Raw genomic sequence first — 22,910 nt, 5'->3', positions numbered from 1 at the left:
TTAGTTGGATCGGGCCCGAATATCGGAATTAAATCGAATATTGAATTGATGGAATAAATCAGAAAGTTTCTATTTTTATTTTAGGGAAAGAGAAACAAATCAGTTCTTCGTAGAAGTGAGTCTGGCAGCGTATGACAAAGTGACGTTCAATCTGACCTACCAGGAGCTTCTGACGCGTAAACGTGGACGTTACGACCATCAAATTTACGTTGACGCTGGACGTAATGTAGATGACATGAGTATATCAGTCAGTGTACTGGAATTCAAAGATATTGAACTTTTCGAAGTCTATACATTTGGAAACAAGATAGAGACGAGCCCCATCGATATTCGTATTGAAGGTGTAACTCACACATTCTCTTTCTCTCTTTCTCTCTCTCTCTCTCTCTCTCTCTCTCTCATATGTATAAAGATGTATAAAGATAATGTAATATTGATAAATTGTTTATGAAAAAGTGGTTCTTTAAATACCTTTGTACTGGTAAATTTCTGTTACGTTGGGAATTACCCCCTTATGTGCACACCTTTGTGTCGAAGACAATGGGATGGATTATTATATGTTCATTTTTTTCTCTGTTAACTTTACATTGTCAGAATCGTGCAATATTTGTATATATTGCACGGCTTCATACTGCAGATCACCTGTTTCTAAAATAGTATCGTGTACTAGGAATTACCTTTGATTGTAAACAATGTACGCTCATACAACACACGCAGGAGTAGTTGATTTGTTAGATTTATCTGAGGATGAACTAAACAAGCTCTATGGTCCATTCGAAAGTAGGGATGATAACGTTGACGATGTCGATGAGCTCACAGAATCACAAAAGAATCTCTTTCCCAAGCAAACGAATGAAGGTAATATCCGATATGCCTTCAACAAATGTGAGACACGCAGCATTAAAACACATTCTGATCATTTAAACGGTAATTTATGAGAAATGTTCGTAAATATTTGCAAATCGAATGTTTGAACTATTACCCGTGCTCTCAAGGGTCTCCATAAATAGCATAGAAAGGCATTTATATTTTAAACGAATGACTGAGAGCGCGATGAAGTTCATAGGTCGCCGGACGGTGCTATGTACGCATGAATACTGGTACTGTGTATTGTTGAACTTAAGTCGCATATTTACTTTGGAATCCAGCATAAATTATCTACTTTGTTTCTTGAAGTGTATTCTTTTTATTATTCAGCCTTAGGTAGAGAATCAAAATGAGCATATAATGAAAAAGTTACTATATTTGTAAAGGAAATTATGAACTCCTTTTTTCTATGTAATACTGCACTACTAATGTCGTGCAGTATTGCTAAGAAAAACTGCTTCAAAGTTTCCCATACAAATGCAGTAAACTTTTAATTACTAGGTACACTGGGTTGAATATACACTCATATGGAATAAATATTTTAAAAGTTGTGAAACGTTTCGATTTTGCGCAGGAGAATTTAGCGTTAGAGACCAACAGTACTTTGAAATGCGAGTGCATCTGCGGCGCACGAATATATTCACTGTTAGATCCTATCATTTCTTGGGAACGTGCGTTTAGCTGAGAGTGTTTGGAGGTTGGTGCGTGCTGGATTCGAACCTCATTAGGAACCAAACTAAAAAACCATCTAACCTGTGTGATAACATTTTTTCTCATAAATTTAAACAAGTCGTTTTGTCAAATCTTCCAGGCCCGACCCTAGGGTAAGGCGATCTAGGCGCTTTCAGGGGCCCATCGCTCCTGGGTATACATTGTTTTTACTGTGGTGAGATTGAACGCTGACAACGCTAAACAACAATACTGGCAGTCAATTTGCAGGTTGCACGCTGCATAAACTAAGTGTACAACCAAAGACTCGTCAATGACTATGAACGCTGACAACGCTTAACAACAATACTGGCAGTCAATTTGCAGGTTGCACGCTGCATACACTAAGTGTACAACCAAAGACTCGTCAATGACTATGAACGCTGACAACGCTTAACAACAATACTGGCAGTCAATTTGCAGGTTGCACGCTGCATACACTAAGTGTACAACCAAAGACTCGTCAATGACTAACAAACTTTCAATTAGAAGAATGCTAAAATATTTGTATTATTTTCGTCCTTTCAGCGTTGTCATATATATATATTTTTACGTCCTTTTTGAGCTGTCACATATTCAAATAAATAAATATGACATCATCATTGCTTTTCAAAGCAAAATGCCAGTATTAAGAGCCTGATTTGGAAGTTGTGTTCATTTAAACATTTAATTTCTATTTCGCATTATTTGAACACATATGATATTGCCAATACTGTATTGGTAGGAAATCAACTCCGCAATGCAACTGTTTTTTGCTTGATGCCCCGCTCATCGCTTGCTGCCTTAAGCCCCGCACACCCTAGGGCCGGGCCTGAAATCCTCGATAACCATTCTGTGCTAAATTAATGCATTTAAAGTGAACATACCATTGGATCAACACAGTGGTACAAACGAAGAGAGGTGTATGCTGTAGCAGGAACGCATATCTCGAAAACAGGCCACACAACATAAAAAAAACAACAAAAAGCTACATGCGTAGCACGATGATACAGATATTCGATGCACGTATTTCCGGTGGTTTGATGTAATTATCTGACGACCCCTATATGACAGGAATTTTCATCAAACTCGGCTTTATTCATTTTATGTGCTCAGAGTCTTTGTGGTGGAGGATCATCCGATTACTAGCCATACTAATGAACGCCTTATAGCTTTTTATTCATGACCAGCCCCAATAATGAACGCAATACAGTTTTAGTTATTGACAAGCCAATGCAATGAGCACACTATAGCTTACATTGATGACCAGGCCCACTAATACGTGCAATATAGATTCTACTGATGACCAGGCCCACTAATACGTGCACTGTAGCTTCTATCGATTAAGCCTACTAATGAACGCAATATAACTTATCTTGATTACCAGGCCTACTAATGAACGCGGTATAACTTATCTTGATTACCAGGCCTACTAATGAATGCGGTATAACTTATCTTGATTATCAGGCCTACTAATGAACGCAGTATAACTTATCTTGATTACCAGGCCTACTAATGAACGCAGTATAACTTATCTTGATTATCAGTCCTACTAATGAACGCGGTATAACTTATCTTGATTACCAGGCCTACTTATCTTGATTACCAGGCCTACTTATCTTGATTACCAGGCCTACTAATGAACGCAGTATTACATATCTTGATTACCAGGCCTACTAATGAACGCAGTATTAGTTATCTTGATTATCAGGCCTACTAATGAACGCGGTATTATTTATATTGATTACCAGGCCTACAAATGAACGCAGTATAACTTATCTTGATTACCAGGCCTACTTCTCTTGATTACCAAGCCTACTAATGAACGCAGTATTACTTATCTTTATTACCAGGCCTACTAATGAACGCAGTATTACTTATCTTGACTATCAGGCCTACTAATGAACGAAGTATTACTTATCCTGATTATCAGGCCTAATGAACGCGGTATTACTTATCTTTATTGTCAGGCCTACTAATTAACGCAGTATAACTTATCTTGATTATCAGGCCTGCTAATGAACGCAGTATTACTTATCTTGAGTTTCAGGCCTACTAATGAACGCAGTATTACTTATCTTGATTATCAGGCCTACTAATGAACGCGTTGTAGCAAGTATTGATTACCAGGCCTACTAATGAACGCGTTGTAGCAAGTATTGATTACCAGGCCTACTAATGAACGCGTTGTAGCAAGTCTTGATTACCAGGCCTACTAATGAACGCGTTGTAGCAGGTATTGATGATCAGCTCCAATAATGACCGCAACAGAGCTTATATTTATAGCCAGCCCTAAAAGTTAACGCATTATCGGTCATTTTGATGACCAGGTCTAGTACTTAATGGATGATAGCTTCTTTTAGTGACCAACCATATTAGTGAACGTAATATAGCTTCTATTGATGACCAGTCCATCTAAAGAAAGTATTATAGCTTATGTTGATGACCGGCCCCACAAATCAATACAATATAGTTTATAATGATGACCAACCCTACTAATCGGCTGATTTTCGTTGAAGTGTGCGTGTGTTGTTTTTATCCGTAATGCGACATGTGGCTCTGTAAGTTTATGAAAGCACTATAAAGTGAGTGCGATAGTTTGCACAATACTGCGCCAGCAACTATCCTCTTTTATTGTTCAAGGCATCCTTTGCAGTGAGATAACATATCAAAGGTTCTGTTTTGTAGCCTTGTACGGCCACATTTATAACTTTTACTTACCTGTTAAAGACTGCTGATGATAAGTTAGAAACAGATGAGTATATGAGCTCAATTATACGACTTGTTTCTTTGTTACAGGTTTTAAATTAAAAGTTACTTTTTAATATCAAGGTAGGAAGTGACCACATGAAACGACTTACAAACGACGAATGTCTCTAAATTGAATGTCAGACCATTTTCGATTAATTTCCATTTGGTACTGGTACCCATCTATAAATGAGTCGACTGACGCGCACGAGGTTAAAGACAACGTTTGTTTATACATAGGGGAATAACAGAAATAGTCCATTTTATTCTCCGACCATGAACGTGCCCTCTGAATCAGCACTTGATTGAACTGTACGTACCAGATTGTGTAGGTGGTAACACACATCTACAGGTCTAACCGTGTGGGACTAAATTCCTGTATTCAGTTGTTTCCATTAGTGGTACAACATGTCATTTCTCACTAGCCAGTGTTTCACTGATGATTACTGTCCCCACACCTTCGGATTCATAATCCTTACGGGGGGGGGGGGGACAAATCTGTTTCATATTTGTTGTTCGTATTTCATGACCATGTCGTTAAATTCATTGCAGAACAAGATCCGTCTATGACAGCAATATTCAAGACATCTCCCAATGCCAGACGTGTGCAGTACATACCAAGCCTCGAGGATCGGCGTAAGGGTCTAACCGGCCAATTTGTTGTTCGTTATGACGTTGAGCGAAACCACGACAACGGGGATCTTTTGGTAAAGCACTTCCGAGATAACAAGAAAACACATTTTTCTTTCCTTCCCTTCAAAACCACCCGAACCACTACACATACCCTTGTATACCTCCTCCAGTAAAACAATTTTCTCCCTTTCTTTTTTCCGAGTTCGAACCATATAGTGAAACGGTGCTCCATCCTTGGTAGCTCGTGCACATCACACGGAATTCGAGGTTGTGACATTTTGATATTCGCCATGCTCATAATTACGTTACCAAAAGTACTTTCAGGATTTCTTGAGGTGACGTAGCGGTGATGTGGGTTACAATGCGATCCACACTTTGTAAGATTTTTTTTCATACCACTGTTTACTCAAATTAGAGAATATTTCCTGTTCAAAGGATTGCGTTTATAACAGCACTTTCTAACCATCGAACACGAGTCGAGTTTTAGAAACAATGGCAGACGGCCATTTATTACTATGTCGACCTAGTCTTTTGCATCGGCAAAGTCATCTTCTTAAAGTGATGGAAAGGCGGAAAACAATATAAACAAATTCTCAAAGGCAAAACCATTGCAAAGAGTTAAAACCGAGGAAGCCCCAGGTGAATGTCACAGGTACCTCCTCGTCAATTGAGACTCTGTTGGAGTAACATATGCGGCAACATTATATATTTCAGCAAAAGACCGCGCTAATAAATGAACTGTAGAACTGTATGGCAGAAATTTGACACAAAAACATATAAATTCTGAGAGTGACTAGACTGACTGCCATGAGTTGGACCTGATTTTAATAAATAATAGCACCGCATGAGCATTATCAAAAAAAAACAAAACAACAAAGTAACAAACTATTTGCTTTGCATGATGTGAGAAAACAGGTAGATAAAATTAATGAATTATAAAAGCTGACCAACAAGTACCCAGCATTTATCAAGCACTCACACACACACACGCAAACAAATGGGACATTAACCGTTCCAAGAATCTTTATGTAATCATTGAAACTACTGTTTTCATCGTATAGGAAACAGGGTCACGATATGTTTTCATCGTATAGGAAACAGGGTCACGATATGTTTTCATCGTATAGGAAACAGGGTCACGATAAATAATTAAACTTTGACCAAAGACAGATTGTAGCCTATATTAAAAATGCCTTATTAATGTTCACAGTACAATATTGTTTGTTGTTTTAGGTGGCATACGCATTCCTGCCACGAAAACAATCATTGTGCCTGCTTTAAGAATTGCATTTCTTGGATTTATTATTGGTTCTACACAGTGAAATTTGAAATTTATTCCACATCAAACTGAAGGAACCATTGCTAAAAATAGTTTACGATATACTCGTTTTCTACCGGAGAATATGAATAATTTCATTGGCAGACTGATAAATATGGAATCTGGAGTTTTATAACCACCCTTAAGGAGTGCAAAAGGATATGGCGCTCAAATCGAACTGTTGCTTGCAGACCAGTTCTCTTGGAACATTTAATGACAATGTGAAATGTATGATACCATTGAATATATTCCATTGTATGATCATGAAAATGGAAACGTGGACATTGATTTATTTGTTTAAAGATGAAAAAATTAATTAATAGGTGTCCTACCGACATCATCACACGGTATATAATTAGTTAATAGGTGTCCTACTGACATGATTACACAGTATATAATTAGTTAATAGGTGCCCTACTGACATCATTACACAGTATATGATTAGTTACTAGGTATCCTACTGACATGATGACACAGTAAATGATTAGTTAATAGGTGCCCTACTGTCATGATTACACAGTAAATGATTAGTTAATAGGTGCCCTACTGACATGATTACACAGTAAATGATTAGTTAATAGGTGCCCTACTGACATGATTACACAGTATATGATTAGTTATTAGGTGTCCTACTGACATGAGCACACAGTAAATGCTTAGTTAATAGGTGCCCTACTGACATAGTTACACAGTATATTATTAGTTAATAGGTGTTCTACTAACATGGTTACACACTATATTATTAGTTAATAGGTGTTCTACTGACATGAGTACACAGTAAATGATTAGTCAATAGGTGTTTTACTAATATTGTTACACAGTATATGACATTGATGTATTCACTATAAAGAGGACATCTTATTGGTTCCACTTATCTTCCCACCACCTACCCACACATATATGTGTATAGCGAGAGGTACTCAATGACATACAGGAGGAGGATGACAACTGCTATACAATTCTAGTAGCTCCCACCCCCTGGACAAGCAAACTCTTTTTATGCTAAACGTTTACGCCTGATCAGAAGAACGTAATTTATTCCCACACACGTTAAGGGCATTTTGAACCTTCCACAAGACCATGTAACGAATAGTACTTACTTACCCACACACGTTACGGGCATTTTAAACCTTCCACAAGACCATGTAAGGAATAGTACTTACTTACCCACACACGTTAAGGGCATTTTAAACCTTCCACAAGACCATGTAAGGAATAGTACTTACTTACCCACACACGTCAAGGGCATTTTAAACCTTCCACAAGACCATGTAAGGAATAGTACTTACTTACCCACGCACGTCAAGGGCATTTTGAACCTTCCAAAAGATAATGTAAGGAACTACCACTTAAAGAAACTGCGCCTCCGCTATTCCAGCTGTCATGGAACCCTTCATTAGGCTAGTAGTATTGGAAGAGGCTGCCATCTTCCTGCTCCAATCATCAGGATCGTTTCCTTAAAAATAAGACTGGTATAAAAAAAAATTGATTGTTTTCAAGATTGATCTCGTTATTACATCTGTGTACTTCGTAACGGAACACTGCAATTGTAGATCAAAATTCTTTGGACTGAATAGTACTATGTTGTCTCCCCTTTGTTTCCATACTATGATGTAGTGTTCTGTGTCACGTGATTCATAACTTTGATTATAAATAGGTTTTAATGTTCGTCCTTCTTTGCATTGTAACAGTGTAACATGTATTATGTAGATGTCGTGTTGAATTCATTTGAATCAAAATCACCATTAAGTTCATTACCTTTCAAACGATTCACTTTGAAATATGTGATACTTCATGTTTTTTCTAGCGAGACAGAGGGGATAAATCCTTGTCCTTAATGGGCCAAAATTGTCACAAACCATGCTGGTCTTCATAAATTGGTGTGTAGCCTCACAGTACACGAGCAGTAGTGCATGTGGCTTAAAATAAGAGAGTGCCACTTGACACTATTTTACAAGTTGTATGTTTGTGCAAATGCCTCAGTGTTCATAGCGTACTGTAATAAACTTATCTATAATAAGACTTTCAGCTTAAAACTGCATATGTGCCATTTTGTACGCATTGTAACCCTCCCTCTCTAATGTTTAACCACCACTTGATCGCTACATCATCTTCTGTAATCACTGTTGTACAGGTGAAATATACATATAAGCAATCATTACGTTACATGTAAGTCTGCTGCAATCTTCTAACTCTGTGCCAATTGAAATGAGAGACATCCTCTGAAAGTGCTGCCATGCAATATGAAGAAGTCATCAATTTTTTAAACATTATTTGTCAATTGTGTTTTAACAAATAAGTTAACCATGAATAATTATGTATAATATATTTATTTTGTAACTTCTAATCGTTAAAAATAATATATTATTACTTGTAATTCATATTCCCTTATAACAATTTCTAACCCATGCCTCTTCGGAATAAAATAATACATATTTTTCTTGACCAAACACATTATTAAGGTCTACAGTCTATTGTTAATACGGAGTTTTCGTGCTGCGCATGAAGGTAGTTTTACCCTGTGGAAGAGAGCCTATTGCCAAGAGAATAAATGTAAATCGTTAATGGGGGCAATTGGTAGTAAGAAAAGGTGATAGAATGAAGTGAGTGTGAATTCAAAATTATGCAACGAGTTTGAAAGTGTGGCCCAATTGGAGCTTATCATTAGTACATAGGATTAACATTTGTATTGGTCTGTCTAGAGCAAATGGGAAATGTAATGTTTACAGCATCCATAGAATTCGCACGATATAACTGTATGTGGCCATGGGGAAATGTACTCTTAAAACATTCACATATCACGCAGGGAATTTAACATGAAGTTAGATACTGACCAACACAAACGTCTAGAGACTAACACTAGAACATACCCACTCTGTTTAACTTAACAGATCGAGGCCATCACACTGTCAGCTGACTTCCCTGTTTGTATATGTATGACCCTTTAAGTGTGAGTGATTGTACATTTCTTTGTAATTGCAGTTTTCCCTCTCACCCCACTTTGGGGTTGCATTGTTGTATTTTGTTTGTTAAATGTGTTACTCTTCCTTGTTATACCCAATAATTTACATCTGTGTGTATTTGGTCAGTAAGTGTGGTGCTGGGTAAAAAGGTTAAGTCTTGATTAGTAAGCATGGGAAATGGTCAGTAACATTGCATTGGTATTTAGATGTAGATGCTGGAGAGTAGGTGGTTGTGCGTGTTGCTAGTTGTTAGTGTTAATCTGTACTTAATATTATGTTAAATAAGCCTTACGGAGTTACATTTTAATGTTAAATAAGCCTTACGGAGTTACGTTTCAATGATAAATAAGCCTTAGGGAGTTACATTTTAATGTTAAATAAGCCTTACGGAGTTACGTTTTAATGTTAAATAAGCCTTACGGAGTTACATTTTAAGGTTAAATAAGCCTTACGGAGTTACATTTTAATGTTAAATAAGCCTTACGGAGTTACATTTTAATGTTAAATAAGCCTTACGGAGTTACATTTTAATGTTATCCATGCCGAAACAGCTTAATGTAATTTCATTGCCAATTCTGAATGAAAAATTAGAACAAATAACAGTCTACTCTACTTAAGTTTCAACCCTTTTTTTACAGGCAGATGGAGGGCATCTCATTCACTTCTTTCTTTATTTCACAGGCAGATGGAGGGTATTTCATTCACTTCCTTCTTTATTTTACAGGCAGATGGAGGGTATTTCATTCAGATCTTTCTTTATTTTACAGGTAGTAGGAGGGCATTTCATTCACTTCCTTCTTTATTTTACAGGTAGTTGGAGGGTATCTCATTCACTTCTTTCTTTATCTCACAGGTAGTTGGAGGGTATCTCATTCACTTCTTTCTTTATTTTACAGGTAGTTGGAGGGCATTTCATTCACTTCCTTCTTTATTTTACAGGTAGTTGGAGGGTACCTCATTCACTTCCTTCTTTATTTTACAGGTAGTTGGAGGGTATTTCATTCACTTCCTTCTTTATTTTACAGGTAGTTGGAGGGTATCTCATTCACTTCCTTCTTTATTTTGCAGGTAGTTGGAGGGTATCTCATTCACTTCTTTCTTTATTTTACAGGTAGTAGGAGGGCATTTCATTTACTTCTTTCTTTATTTTACAGGTGGTAGGAGGGCATTTCATTCACTTCCATCTTTGTTTTGCAGGTAGTTGGAGGGTATCTCATTCACTTCTTTCTTTATTTTACAGGTACTTGGAGGGTATTTCATTCACTTCCTTCTTTATTTTACAGGTACTTGGAGGGTATTTCATTCACTTCCTACTCTATTTTACAGGTAGTTGGAGGGTATTTCATTCACTTCTTTCTTTATTTTACAGGTAGATGGAGGGTATTTCATTCACTTCCTTCTTTATTTTACAGGTACTTGGAGGGTATCTCATTCACTTCTTTCTTTATTTTACAGGTAGTTGGAAGGCATTTCATTCACTTCCTTCTCTATTTTACAGGTACTTGGAGGGTATTTCATTCACTTCTTTCTTTATTTTACAGGTAGTTGGAGGGTATTTCATTCGCATCCTTCTTTATTTTTACAGGTAGTAGGAGGGTATCTCATTCACTTCTTTCATTATTTTACAGGTAGTTTGGAGGGTATTTCATTCACATCCTTTTTTATTTTTACAGGTAGTAGGAGGGTATCTCATTCACTTCTTTCTTTATTTTACAGGTAGTTGGAGGGTATTTCATTCACTTCTTTCTTTATTTTACAGGCAGTTGGAAGGTATTTCATTCACTTCTTTCTTTATTTTACAGGTAGTTGGAGGGTATCTCATTCACTTCCGTCTTTATTTTACAGTTACTTGGAGGGTGTTTCATTCAGATCTTTCTTTATTTTACTGGTAGTAGGAGGGCATTTCATTCACTTCCTTCTTTATTTTACAGGTAGTTGGAGGGTATCTCATTCACTTCCTTCTTTATTTTACAGGAACTTGGAGGGTATCTCAATCACTTCTTTCTTTATTTTACAGGTAGTAGGAGGGCATTTCATTCACTTCCTTCTTTATTTTACAGGTAGTTGGAGGGTATTTCATTCACTTCCTTCTTTAATTTACAGGTAGTTGGAAGGCATTTCATTCACTTCCTTCTCTATTTTACAGGTACTTGGAGGGTATTTCATTCACTTCTTTCTTTATTTTACAGGGAGTTGGAGGGTATCTCATTCATTTCCTTCTTTATTTTACAGATAGTTGGAGGGCATTTCATTCACATCTTTCTTTATTTTACAGGTAGTTGGAGGGTATTTCATTCACATTCTTCTTTATTTTTACAGTTAGTAGGAGGGTATCTCATTCACTTCTTTCTTTATTTTACACGTAGTTGGAGGGTATTTCATTCACTTCCTTCTTTATTATACAGGTAGTTGGAGGGTATCTCATTCACTTCTTTCTTTATTTTACAGGTAGTTGGAGGGTATCTCGTTCACTTCTTTCTTTATTTTACAGGTAGTTGGAGGGCTTTTCATTCTCTTCTTTCTTTATATTACAGGTAGTTGGAGGGCATTTCATTCACTTCCTTCTTTATTTTACAGGTACTTGGAGGGTATTTCATTCACTTCCTTCTTTATTTTACAGGTAGTTGGAGGGTATCTCATTCACTTCTTTCTTTATTTTACAGGTAGTTGGAGGGTATCTCATTCACTTCTTTCTTTATTTTACAGGTAGTTGGAGGGCTTTTCATTCTCTTCTTTCTTTATATTACAGGTAGTTGGAGGGCATTTCATTCACTTCCTTCTTTATTTTGCAGGTAGTTGGAGGGTATTTCATTCACTTCCTTCTTTATTTTACAGGTAGTTGGAGGGTATCTCATTCGCTTCCTTCTTTATTTTACAGGTAGTTGGAGGGTATTTCTTTCGCTTTCTTCTACAGGTAGTTGGAGGGTATTTCATTCACTTCTTTCTGTATTTTACAGGTAGTTGGAGGGCATTTCATTCACTTCTTTGCACCAGCTGGATCAGATCCTATTCCCCGAAACGTCATTTTTATCCTGGACATAAGCGGCTCGATGTTTGGAGACAAAATTAAACAGCTCAAAAGCGCCATGCATGTTATACTAGATGACTTAAATCCAAACGACCAATTCAATATTCTAACCTTCAGCAGCGGAACTACTAAGTGGAGAAAGAATATAGTTCGTAATACAGTTGAAAATATAAACGATGCTAAGACGTTTGTGGATACATTGGAAGCGGATGGTGGTATGTTATTTTCTTTTACCTGACTTTTCACACCAAACCATGGATGTCATCAGAATTTTGTTGTTTTTAAAAATGACTTAATTAGTATACTACATTTCATTTTCACTTGTAAAGACGTTCCTGTTTGGGTTACGAAAAGAACCCGTAGCAATAATGGTAAGCACAACGGGAAATAAAATCAATAGATATTGTCGACATTTGCTGCCAGTCAATATGGGTATGACTGGTACCATGTGATACTATGACTGGTTCACGTCTAAATCATAGGAATGGGTTTTTTCTTCAAATAATAACCCAGTGACAACCACAGTGATGCTGAAATCAATTGCCAAAGATCTGATCAAAGACAACTAGCAAATAAGAGTTTATTGAAAAAATTATTTTCAGTGAGATACTGTTTAAAAGTCGACCTCACATCAAAATGTCTGTCATTGATAACCTCTGCTGAACTTCTTTGGACCCTTTCTTCTATATTATGAACTAGAGAAAGTCTTACGCTTCTTGTGACACCATTTCCATTTTTCTTGTGACACCATGTCCAAGCCTCTTGTGACACCATGTCCAAGTCTCTTGTGACTCCATGTCCAAGTCTCTTGTGACTCCATGTCCAAGCCTCTTGTGACACCATGTCCAAGCTTCACGATATCCCACGTGACACTGTTGTGATTCTAGCACTGCGATAAAATTTACAGCGCTGCATGTAATATATATATATATATATATATATATATATATATATATATATATATATATATATATATATATATATATATATTGAAGATCTGAGTTTGATAACCTTTCCGCCAAAAATATTCAAGTTATTCCACGGTATTAGACTGTTTTTTCAAATATTTATACAAGATTGGTTTGTAGGAAAGTGCAGATTGGGGTCATTCTCACTTAAATCGTAATTTCGAATATTTCACCCATGAGCTTTGACATTTTTCCGTTGCGCAGCTGTCCCAATATAAATGTATTGAAGCTTACAAATTACCTCAGATGATCACTGTTATCAAGACTGACAGCATTTCATATTTTGTTTGTTAGGGTGTTTTATTTTGTTTTATATGCGACTGATAATATGGCATTGTATGTGGGGCTTGACATCCAGGCTTATCGACAAAATGAACTATAAAAAACTAACAAACAAAACATATTAAATATGCATAACAATTAGAATACACGTTTTGTAGGGAATGTTCTTGGAGGTAAATCTAACTTCTGCCCACGTGTAACAAAAACAAACAAAATGGCTCTATTTCGTAAAACAAAATAGCTCTATTTCGTAGAAAACAAAATGGCTCTATTTCGTCGTATTGTCGACGACAATGGTAAGTTTAGTGAGAAATGTTACACAGTCGTTCAGATCGAAGAAATATTTGAAAATATAAGAAATACTTGACCTCTTTTCAGGTACTAACATTTACGATGCATTAGATGAGGGGCTCATACTTGCTGCAATAGCGAGCAAGAACTCAATGCGCTGTACCATAATCTTCTTTCTGACTGACGGGGAACCTACCGACGGTGCCGTCACGGATAAAACTGAAATCATGACAAGAGTACAGAAAATGAACCAAGATCGAAACAAAACTCCCATATTCACGCTTGCATTCGGTTATGACGCTGACTACAAGTTAATGAGAAAAATAGCTCTGCAGAATTATGGTCTGGCGCGGAGAGTATATGAGGCTGGTGATGCCGAGAACCAAATCTCCGGTTTCTACCAGGAAATCAGAAATGTACTTTTGAAGGACGTCAGCATTATCTATTCCAACAGTATAGAGGAAAGTAGCCTGACGAGAACAAAGTTCCCTAATTACTTCGTTGGAACGGAAAAGGTGGTGGCGGGAAAAATAAAGAATAGTGTTGAAAATGATCCGATCGTAGAAGTACACTTCGGCACAGCCAATGTCAATCGTCAACCACCCCTGGTTCTAGTCCTTGGTGCTGGTTTTGATATGCCAAGCTTTTTGAACCTAACTAACGTGGCAGATCTTGAAGAAATCCTGGAGAAGAGCTGGGCATATCTCAGTGTGAAACAGCTTCTAGAGGACAGTGAATCCAGCGTTGATGACACAGAGAAGGGACGAATAAACAGGCAGATCCTGGACCTTTCATTAAGGGTAAGACATTTTCTACACATGTATTGTACGTGAAAGGGTAAAACATTTTCTACACGTCTTGTACGTGAAAGGGTAAGACATCTTCTACACACGTATTGTACGTGAAAGGGTAAGACATTTTCTACACACGTCTTGTACGTGAAAGGGTAAGACATCTTCTACACACGTATTGTACGTGAAAGGGTAAGACATTTTCTACACACGTCTTGTACGTGAAAGGGTAAGACATTTTCTACACACGTTTTGTACGTGAAAGGGTAAGACATTTTCTACACACGTCTTGTACTTGAAAGGGTAAGACATTTTCTACACATGTCTTGTACGTGAAAGGGTAAGACATTTTCTATACGTCTTGTACGAGAAAGGTAAGACCTTTTCTACACATGTTTTGTACGTGAAATGGTAAGATATTTTCTACACATGTCTTGTACGCGACAAACGTCACAAAATCTCGGTACAATGTGGACAAAATCTACTAATTGTCAGTATAAGATTTTCAGGTTTACACCGGTTCTATTGATAATATTCAGTTTCATCCACAGAGAAACAAATTTAGAGTCCTCCACAAAAGTATCAACATTATGATGACAGGTTAAGGTAGAATACCTGATCAATCGATCATACAGGTAACTTACCTCTGTACATTAGTGTACAAATATGTCAAGAGATTTGTTTTCGTTAATTATGCGTTCTTTATTAATACAGAATTGTAAATAAAGAGACAGTAACAGGTATATCATGCGGCAGACGAGTTGTATTGTTCTAATAGTATTGTGACTGATCTAGTGATGCACTGTGACATCTGTCTTAATATCTTACTTAGTTAATGTGACATCTGTCTTAATCTCTTACTTAGTTAATGTGACATCTGTCTTAATCTCTTACTTAGTTAATGTGACATCTGTCTTAATCTCTTTCTTAGTTACTTCTGTGTTTAGTATTAAACTCCCTAATACGTATGGTGACTACAAATTAGTCTACCAGGCAGGTTTTGTGATTCATTTCTGTCTTTCAAGGTGTTTTTATCTTAATCTTGTTGTCCGTGCTTTCTGCTAACACGTATCCAACGGTAGATCTGAGGCATCAATGTACAGTACAAAACAAAAACAAAAACAACGACAACACAATAACTTGATCATTCAGCCACAACACTGGCTGATGAACATCTTTTCTAGCTAATAGCATTCGATCCATTTTGATCCACATCAACCTTCGGCTTACGTAGCTAACCAAAACAGCGTGTATCGCCCCTGTATTTGATTAGATGCAGCTGACAGAAATATGTCCAATCCTGTATTTGATTGGATGCAGCTGACAGAAATATGTCCAATCCTATATTTGATTGGATGCAGCTGACATAAATATGTCCAATCCTATATTTGATTGGATGCAGCTGACATAAATATGTCCAATCCTATATTTGATTGGATGCAGCTGACACAAATATGTCCAATCCTATATGTGATTGGATGCAGCTGACACAAATATGTCTAATCCAATTAATTGTCGGGTTCTCATATAAAGAAGACCACTCCGGTGGCCTAAGTAGTTCGAGCATCCGCCTCTGAAGTGGGAGATCGCTGTTTCGAACCCGGTCGTATCATACCAAAGACTTATACAAATGGTACTAACAGCTGCCTCGCTAGACGCTCAGTATTAAGAGGCTAGTGTTATGAGTGGTCGGCTTGGTGTCAGGATAATGTGAATTGGTGGGACATGATGCTACATGTCTGCGGCATGATGCCCCAATGCTAGACATCAATATAACCTGTCCCACTACAGACATAGTAGCGATATGAATAAAACTTTAAAGATACGTTAAAAATCCAAATCACACACAAATAAACACTCATGCACACACACGCTCATCAAGTTAATTAGTGAATGGAATAGTGAATGCTTAATAGGCCTAATAGGTTTAGCGAGCTCCCTCCTCCTCACCCACACACCCGCATATGTTATCAACCTGATTTAGCATTTATGGACAGCGATTCTTTTATTCACAAGATGTTTGTCGTCATTAGCATCCCAACTGAGGGAGCATTGCTGTAGAGTCATCGCCAGTAGATGCGAGCTTATACAGTTTGCCATCCTCTGTATGGTACGAGATTGAATGTATTGAGGTCCTAATCCAGCATCCTATGAGAGGTACATCGTTGAATGCCCCGACGTCCGGCTCCCCCATCCTATGCGCGGTACGTGATTGAAAGTCTTGAATGTCTTGCTCCACCGTCCTATGAACGGTAATATGTTGAATGCCATTAGGGCCTGTTCGACCATCTTGTGAGTGGTACGAGATAGAATGCCTTGAGGTCATATTTCACCATCCTATGAGCGGTACTATTTGGAATTCACCGACGTCCTGCTCCACCATCCTATGATCAGTACGAGATTGAATGCCCTGATGTCCTATTCCACCATACTACGAGCTCTAATAGGATGAATTCCCTAGGGTCCTATTCCACCATTATGAACCATGTTCTTGTGGGTTTTTCCACTGGGCACTTCAACCACCACTATGAATTTCCAATTGCGTCGAATTTCCTATTGCGCCTTTAAGCCTACACATAGTTATCGCCAGCATTATGTACAAAGGGTTGACGTGGATCGACGACCCTTGTCTGGTGGCAGTGTCTAAATAAATAAATATTTATCAATAAACAAATATAAAAATAAATAAATAAATAAATATAATAAAGTAAAAGCAAATAAAAAAAGTTCTCTAATAATCTAATATAATTATTTTACTTGAGAGAAATTCCGTAAAGATTTACAATGAACAAAACAAAACTAGCTCTTACATTAGTTCGTATCAGCGCAGTTCTTTCTGGTCTGACATCATTCTCTATTATGACTTCTGCTGTACTCAAACAGCTGTATTTCACGTGCTACTTGAATACAATTTCGTGCTTTAAAACTATATTGTTTTAGCTCCTAATCTGTGCTCTGAGTAAGTGATCTTGGAAGAATAATGATAATATGCAACTTTTTGTATGGAAACATCTGCCCGGTTTATTGTATGGAACCGGCTGCCCCGTCTGCCCTGTTTCTTGCGTGGAAACTTCTGCCTGATTTCTTGTATGAAAACATATGCCTGGCTTGTTGTATTATATGGAAACGTGTGCCGGGTTTATTGTATTGGAACCGTGTGCCCGGTTTCTTGGGGAAACCTCTGCCCGTTTTGTTGTATTGGAAACTTCTGCCCGGTTTGTTACATGGAAGCATCTGCCCGGTTACTTGAATGGAAACGTCTGCTTGGTTTCTTATATGGAAACGTCTGCCAGATTTTTTAAGGAAACGTCTGCCCCGTTTCTTGAATGGAAACGACTGCCCGGTTACATGCATAGAAAGGTCTGCCCGATTTCTTGAGGAAACGTCTGCCCGGTTTCTTATGTGGAAACGTCTGCCCGGTTTCTTGTAAAGAATCGTCTGCCCGAGCACCCCTAAAAAAATCTGAATCATCGGGTTGAGATTCCTACCGTAATGCTTCGCAAACGTTTGCATACAACAAACTGTGTATGGTGAATATATTCTGAACTGTTTTCGTTACACATCCATTTCTTATGCATATTAAAGTTATGGAAGATCGGTGTATTTAAATGTAATTGTAAGTTCGATTTTTATTTTGAAGACTTTGGGAGACTACTAATTTACGTCAAGATTTTGAGGTGAATGCCTCACCGACTAATTAACCTGACGATTGACAGAGGACTTTTTAAAAGGTAGTGGAAAATGTCGTGAAATTAGACGAAAGATGTTAACGCTATACAGATCTGTTATATAGTACAACCAACATAGATGATTTAACAGGTTCCTGGCAGACTGCATGACCGAACAGCACCTGGTGCAAATATTAGACAAACATTGAAATTGGTAATTAGACTGCTTAGCGGGATGTTGGTAATTATGTCCTGAGCTTTCTGACTGACAGACGTCACTCTAGATCGAAGGGTCAATTGGTTTGTTCTCGGGCATTAGCTAGTGCGAGTAATTTATCTACGTATGTGCTTGAGAGTTTCGATATTTTTTATAAACTCGGGACCAGAACACAAGGATTCAACGGAAGCCGTAAATTCATCCACTTTCCCCTAGTAAATCTCCACAGCGTATTTAAAAAAACTGAATCTTTGCTCAACTGAAAACTGTATCGAGTTATATTTATGGTAAATATATACTATTCAAATCTGGCATGTATACATATATACAAAAAATAAGACACTCCAGCATAATTTTATATTAAGTTCACTCGGAGTTAAGAAAGTAGTTTTTAAAGTTTCACCTTCACTTCAGTTTTTGTGTTCTGGTTCCAATGTTTTTAAATAGTCAAAATCAGAAATAGCTAAAAGCGCTGAGGTCAAATTAGCTAATGTCCGATAACCGATTGATTGCATCATTAAATACCGCCACTGTCGCCTCAAAGTCTTCAATTAAATTCAATATTATTGTGTTTTAACGTTTTTAATTCCTTATGGTTTTTGATTTTTAGTATAGCTTTGTTACTCCCCTCACATCAATGGTGGTGACCAAGCCCCCGGAGGCTAAGGAAAAGGAGAAGGAGGATGAAGGTATTCAATATCCAAGAGAAGATAACTCTAAACCAGACGATGTACAGGAGAGCCGTTTGATCGATGGTTAGTGTATAAGGATCAGTATTGTAGAATATGGGCGAAATCGTATCTGAAGAAGGCGTTCACTTTGTACTTGAATTTTCACAGATTCGAACTCAGGTGCCATATATTTTTGTCTTCGGGTTGTCCACCCATGATTCATGATATTCTGAATGTCTTCAAGTTGGCCCTGAAGACCGTTCATTTCTATCACGCATATATCCAAATGTAAATAGTGTGTTAAGGTTTTGTTTTGAGAAGATGATATCTTTTATGGAAATATGTTTGTTTTCAGTACTGTTATCTTAATTTGACGTCTCATTTTGATCCCAGTCTATGTTTGTATTCAGTACTGTTATCTTAATTTGCCATCTCATTTTGATCCCAGTCTATGTTTGTATTCAGTACTGTTATCTTAATTTGCCGTCTCATTTTGATCCCAGTCTATGTTTGTATTCAGTACTGTTATCTTAATTTGCCGTCTCATTTTGATCCCAGTCTATGTTTGTATTCAGTACTGTTATCTTAATTTGCCGTCTCATTTTGATCCCACTCTATATTTGTATTCAGTACTGTTATCTTAATTTGCCGTCTCATTTTGATCCCAGTCTATGTTTGTATTCAGTACTGTTATCTTAATTTGCCGTCTCATTTTGATCCCAGTCTATGTTTGTATTCAGTACTGTTATCGTAATTTGCCGTCTCATTTTGATCCCAGTCTAACGTTCGATCTGTTGAGGAACTGGCCCAGTATTAAGATTCTTTGAACTTATTTTTTTTATTTACCATTTTGATAAGGAAAGGTCTTGTAGAGTGTTTGAGTGTAGAGTGTAGAGTGTTTGAGAAAGTTTCGTCTCAATGGAGAAAAACCCCATCAGAATGTTTAATTTTTAAAAATTGCAAAATTAATGACTGCTGGATTTTTTTGGGGGGGTGTTAGGTGGAAGGATGATTGTGGTGGGAATGGAAAGATTAGTCCTATAAAAGGTATTAACATCATGTCCCTTTGTTATTAGCTTATTTTGCCAGTAAATCACAAATTAATTACACTGAGAATCTGACATAAATATGGACAGGCCCTAGTAAATCATGTTCAGACCTATATATGAATTGCTGATTGTTGAACTTGTCACTTAATTTAATTTTTTTAGATACGAGGACTGATAGTTCCGCCAGAAACGGTATTCATTCTGATTTGTACAGTGATGACTTTGACACAGTGTTGGACAGACCAATACAAGCTAACAATGGTAAGGCATTATAACGGTCTTCATTCTGACTTGTATATTGATGACTTTGACACCGTTTGGGAGTCAGCAAAATAAATAGCAATGGTAAGGCGTCACCATGGTCGTCATTCACATTTTTATATTGATAATTTTGATACTGTGTGGGAATGACCAAAAACCACTAACAATGGTAAGGCATCACAACGGTTTTCATTTCCATTTGTATATTGATGACTTTGACAGTGTATGTGAGAGACCAATAAAAACCAGCAATGGTAAGGCATCCCAACGGTCTTCGCTCTGACTCGTATAGTGATAACTTTGAGACCGTTTGGGAGAGACCAATAAAAACCAACAATGGTAAGGCACCAGGACGACAAATATTAGCGACAAAGCATAAAATATTACATACATACATACATACATACATACATGCATACGCACGTACGCACGCACAGATATACGTACGTACAGACATGCATGCATGAATGCATGCATGCATGCATGCATACATACATACGCACGCACGCACAGACATACGTACGTACGTACAGACAGACATGCATGCATGCATGCATACATACATACATACATACATACATACATACATACATACATACATACCGGTGTATCCCCCAGGGGTGTAAAATTGAGGGTAAAAAAAATCCCTTGGTGTCAGAACTGGGGGTCAAATAAAAAATGTAGGGGTCAAAAATATGCTGGCAAATTTTCATATGACTCGTACTTTTTCAGCTTCAAATAGGATATTGCAACTTGCACAACATTCTCTTTCTCTAAACATACAAATAAATCAACATGAACAATTAACAAACAAATGCGCTGTCCATTCAAAGAATAATTTTATTAATTCATTTTTCTTTTAAAGTCGTTCTTTTAACAGTCTCCTTATAATCAATATGAAGCTATAGTATAGCCCAACACAGTACATACATGCCAATTCAAAAAGCCAAATAAATCTTTTTAACAAAATGGCAGTCAAATTACTGCCTTTTATAAAATGTATACTATCATCGGTTTCGTTGTACTTCGTCCTTGAACATATTTATCCAAATATCAAGGAGGATAATGATTATCTTCTTTCGAATAAGTTACACTTGAACTTTAAGATCTGTCTTTTATTGCAGCAAAGTTAAAAACCAACAAAATCTGCAATGACCCGCTGAATTTGTAATCCAAATAACATGTTTGCTTTGCAAGTTTACTGATTTCTTTGTTGTGAAAGAATGTCTTGGGTTACAATGTGTTCTCCAGATATCTTGTGGCGAACGAGGGCAGATTTTAAAAAATTCTAAAACACTGTCAAGAAAGGATTATTCACTTTTGCATTCTTCGCAATCACGCGATCGTAAGTCACATTGGTAATCCTAATGTATGAATACCGTATTCCAGTCAGGGGCATTTTTTCTCCATTTTTCATTAAAGTTAGATCCACAGTTACTCTTTTGTGTTCTGCTTCTTTCACTTTATTCGCTAATTATTTTTAGTGCACGGCGTTTTAATCTGAAGATCTTTTTCTAGTGCATCAAGCAATGAGATTAAACATCTAGATGACGGCTTCCTGAGCTTAATGAAAATCGCGTGAGAGCTCGCGAGATTAGGGAAAGCTACTCCGTCAGTAGTGAAGGGGGATACCCTAGCGACAATGGGAATTAGCATTACAGACCCCGCTGGGACAATCTGGCGACAATGGAAAATTAACATGGAGAAAAATCGTGGGACAATCTGGCGACAAGGGAAATTAACATGGAGAAAATTTGTGGGACTGTTGAGCGAGAAGGGAAATTAACATGGAGAAAAATCGTGGGACTGTTTAGCGACAAGGGAAATTAACATGGGATTTTATTTTTTAAAAATAAAAAATAAAAAATAAAAAATAAAAAAGGGGTAGGCAATTGAAAAGTCATTCTCTTTATCGAGAAATATGGCTGGCCCTGAAAAGGGCCTTTGGGTTTTCTTCTTCTGCTTCTAATTTCTTCTTTTTCTCCACCAAGTTCTTATTTTATCTCCTACACTCTTTCTCTTCTTTTCTTTCTTTTTTTTCTCCTGCTCTTCTTTCTTCTTCTCTTCCTCTTCTTCTTTCTTCCTCTTCTCATTTTCTTCTTCTTTTTCAATTTTTTCGTCCCATTTGCGTATTCTTATTCTTTCCTCTTCATCCTCCTTCTCCTCCTTTATCTCTTTCATGACACCACTTATCTTGTCCTTTACCTTTCTTAAGTTATTAATTTCCATCTTTACACGATGGGGACTATATGAATAGTGGTCTTCAACGAGTCTTATTAACATCTGCTCCATCATTCCTAAATTGTCTAAAACGTCTTGCAATGTTTGCATTTTGTCCATTTGGTTAGAAGCCATCTTCTTTGTAGAATGGTTTGAACGACGAATACTGTGGGTTCTTATAGTGAAAGCGCGGACGTGAAGGAAAACATCCCCCAAAACATAAAATTGATCTTACCTAGATCATGACC

The 22,910-nt window shown here is 37.2% G+C and overlaps 1 protein-coding gene across 3 annotated transcripts in view; it reads left to right on the top strand.

Annotated features, from left to right (window-relative positions):
- LOC149803954 (uncharacterized) overlaps positions 1-22,910 on the top strand; it is a 180,265-nt gene that overhangs the window by 133,685 nt on the left and 23,670 nt on the right. For all 3 annotated transcript variants that reach the window (XM_089953781.1, XM_089953783.1, XM_089953782.1), the window contains 6 exons: positions 85-341; positions 4,855-5,009; positions 12,174-12,459; positions 13,873-14,585; positions 19,072-19,216; positions 20,344-20,442. In XM_089953781.1, the coding sequence (XP_089809907.1) occupies positions 85-341; positions 4,855-5,009; positions 12,174-12,459; positions 13,873-14,585; positions 19,072-19,216; positions 20,344-20,442 (1,655 nt within the window). The remainder of the gene's footprint in view (positions 1-84; positions 342-4,854; positions 5,010-12,173; positions 12,460-13,872; positions 14,586-19,071; positions 19,217-20,343; positions 20,443-22,910) is intronic.

Source organism: Sinohyriopsis cumingii, chromosome 3 (assembly GCF_028554795.1).
Source record: "Sinohyriopsis cumingii isolate HCF-2022 chromosome 3, ASM2855479v2, whole genome shotgun sequence".
NCBI classification, from domain to species: Eukaryota; Metazoa; Mollusca; class Bivalvia; order Unionida; family Unionidae; genus Sinohyriopsis; species Sinohyriopsis cumingii.
The sequence above is the reverse complement of the archived record's forward strand: the minus strand, read 5'-3'. Positions and strand labels throughout refer to the sequence as shown.